The 2,500-nt window shown below is 36.6% G+C and overlaps 1 protein-coding gene across 4 annotated transcripts in view; it reads left to right on the top strand.

Annotated features, from left to right (window-relative positions):
• Positions 1 to 2,500, top strand: part of Ipk2 (Inositol phosphate kinase 2) — a 7,903-nt gene that overhangs the window by 3,532 nt on the left and 1,871 nt on the right. For all 4 annotated transcript variants that reach the window (XM_043007725.2, XM_043007723.2, XM_043007721.2 and 1 more), the window contains 3 exons: positions 1,321 to 1,455; positions 1,911 to 2,023; positions 2,256 to 2,397. In XM_043007725.2, coding sequence (XP_042863659.2) covers positions 1,321 to 1,455; positions 1,911 to 2,023; positions 2,256 to 2,397 — 390 coding nt within the window. The remainder of the gene's footprint in view (positions 1 to 1,320; positions 1,456 to 1,910; positions 2,024 to 2,255; positions 2,398 to 2,500) is intronic.

Raw genomic sequence — 2,500 nt, 5'->3', positions numbered from 1 at the left:
GTGATTACAATGTATGAATGATTATGTAATTTCTTGAATTTTTTTTTCATTGATAAGATATAATATTCAGATAAGCCTAACATCCATAAAGTCATTAGTCATGATTTTACTTACATTATTATATCCCTGTTCTTGGCTGCTGACACAGAACATTGGAATGATAAAAAACCTTTCATAATAGTCAGGCTAATCATAATTGGTAATGAAAGACAAGTGTTCTTTATGTTTGCACTAGTGGTGTTCATGTTATCAGGCTGTCTCTGGTTTCCTATGGGTTGTATGGAGTTCCCGCAAAAGTGTTTCCTGTGTCAAGTTCACTTTAAAATTTCGTAAACTTCAGTCGGCATGAATAAATCCTGATTGAAATTAATAGTTTGATTTGTTTTTCTTTTTATGATTTTGGTCTAACTTTTTTTATATACTCTGTAAAATGAAATATTACACTAAGATGTACAGTCAGTGCACTAAGTTTTTTTTATGCATATTCTAGGGAATCACACAACATATGCTATTCTAGTGGAGGGCTTCAGTCATCCAGATACTTTATATGGTGCTTGTATTTATGGATCAATAAAATTAACGATGAAAAAAATTTCTAAACAGTTTTAACATTTTCAAATTTTAATGTAGGCCATATAGTAATGTATATCGCAAAATTACAATAGATTTTAGCCTCCTAAAGACCATTACTCAGACCATCTTTGCCTCCTAGCTACAAATAAGCTTGATATGGAAAAAATTGAACATTTATGATTTGTGATGGTTTCTCAGATAGTTACTGAACAGTGGAGTATCAAAGTTGAAAAAGTTCTCCCTTGTATAGGGAAAAAAAAAGGCTGAAACACCTCTGATAAAACATACTAACCATAATTTGTATAGCAAATCATGTAATAATCATTTATTTATGTATACCTGAAAGTCGTAGTGCAAACAAAATAATGTCCGCATAGCTCAGCCATGCCAGGAGGCAACTGCATGTAGGGGAGGGGGCAGGGTGTAATAGAATGGGAAGGGGTATAGAAGGAGGCCTGGATGGGGGAGAAGCCAACGAGACATACAAGAAAAGGTCCAGTCGGGTAAAAGAAGGTATAGGGATTGAGAGGTTATAGGTCACAATAGCCTCGAAACAGGAAGGAAGATGCTAAGCAATACTAGATGTACTAGTGTACCCTTGTTACATCCCCTTTATGATATGATAGAATAGAGATTCAAAAACATCCCAACAGTTGATTCTCTATTGCGTCAGCTTGGCTAATGTTGCTTTAATTAATTTATGTATCATAAATTTTCAGCCTTCTAAGTAGATTCAATATATTGCAGAGTTAGTGCCTGTGTGCAGAGACGAATGCCAGTTCTATGAGAGAGTGAAGAACTCCACTCACACTGATGATGTCTCTCTACTGCCTCTTATGCCCATGTTTTATGGCTGTGTTGATGTAGATGAGGACGGGCAAAGTAAGTTGAAATTCATTCTGACAATCTCTGTCTCTATTCTCTCTCTCCTCTCCTCTCCTCTCCTCTCCTCTCCTCTCCTCTCCTCTCCCCTCCCCTCCCCTCCCCTCCCCTCTCTCCTCTCTCCTCTCTCCTCTCCTCTCCTTCCTACTTTTCTTCCTTCTTTTCTTCCTCCTTTTCTTCCTCCTTTCCTTCTCTCTCTCTCTCTCTCTCTCTCTCTCTCTCTCTCTCTCTCTCTCTCTCTCTCTCTCTCTCTCTCTCTCTCTCTCTCTCTCTCTCTCTCTCTCTCTCTCTCTCTCTCTCTCTCTTTCTCTCTTTCTCTCTTTCTCTCTTTCTACATATTTTTTGCTAATCCTGCTTGATATGTATGTCTTACATTTTGTTTTAGTATTTATGTCAGACAGATTGTGCAAATGAGAATTTATTTATTAATCTGATCAGTTGATTTGCGTATTTAGAAAAGCCACATCTGGTTTTGGAGGATCTGGCAGCTGGTATGAGTCTCCCCTGCATCACAGACCTTAAAGTTGGCTATACAAATTACTACCCATGTAAAGAACAGAAGAAAAAGGTATATTCATTTACAGTTTTGTTAACATAAGTTTGTGAGAGTGCATGTGTTTGCATGTTTGTGAGTGTGTTATGTTATGACCTTAAGCTTCTAAATTAAATCAGAAATTCACTTGTGATTTACACTCTTGAATTGTTCATTTATAAAGCTAACAATGCTGCTGTTATATGGAAATTTCTCTATAGATACCTTTAAACTTTGGTCATAAGTGAAAATTATCTTTATATAACAGAAGACAGCACCACGTGCAAGCCAAAAGGAACTTGGATTCTGCCTGACAGGAATGAGGGTGTTTGACCCAGAGACAGGGAAGCTTGTTGTCAATTTGCAGGCGGTTGAGAGTAAATGTCTGACCACAAAGGAAGTTTTGGAAAGTAAGCTATTATTCTCTGAATGTAATTCAATGTCTATCAATGATAAGTTTATTTAGGTATTATGGTATATGTAGATAATATTTTCTTTCTTTCCCTTCTTTTA

Source organism: Penaeus japonicus, unplaced genomic scaffold (genome assembly GCF_977035675.1).
Source record: "Penaeus japonicus unplaced genomic scaffold, GWHDUDI00000001_assembly GWHDUDI00000025, whole genome shotgun sequence".
NCBI classification, from domain to species: domain Eukaryota; kingdom Metazoa; phylum Arthropoda; class Malacostraca; order Decapoda; family Penaeidae; genus Penaeus; species Penaeus japonicus.
Note: the sequence above shows the minus strand (reverse complement) of the source record. Positions and strands in the feature narration are given on the sequence as shown.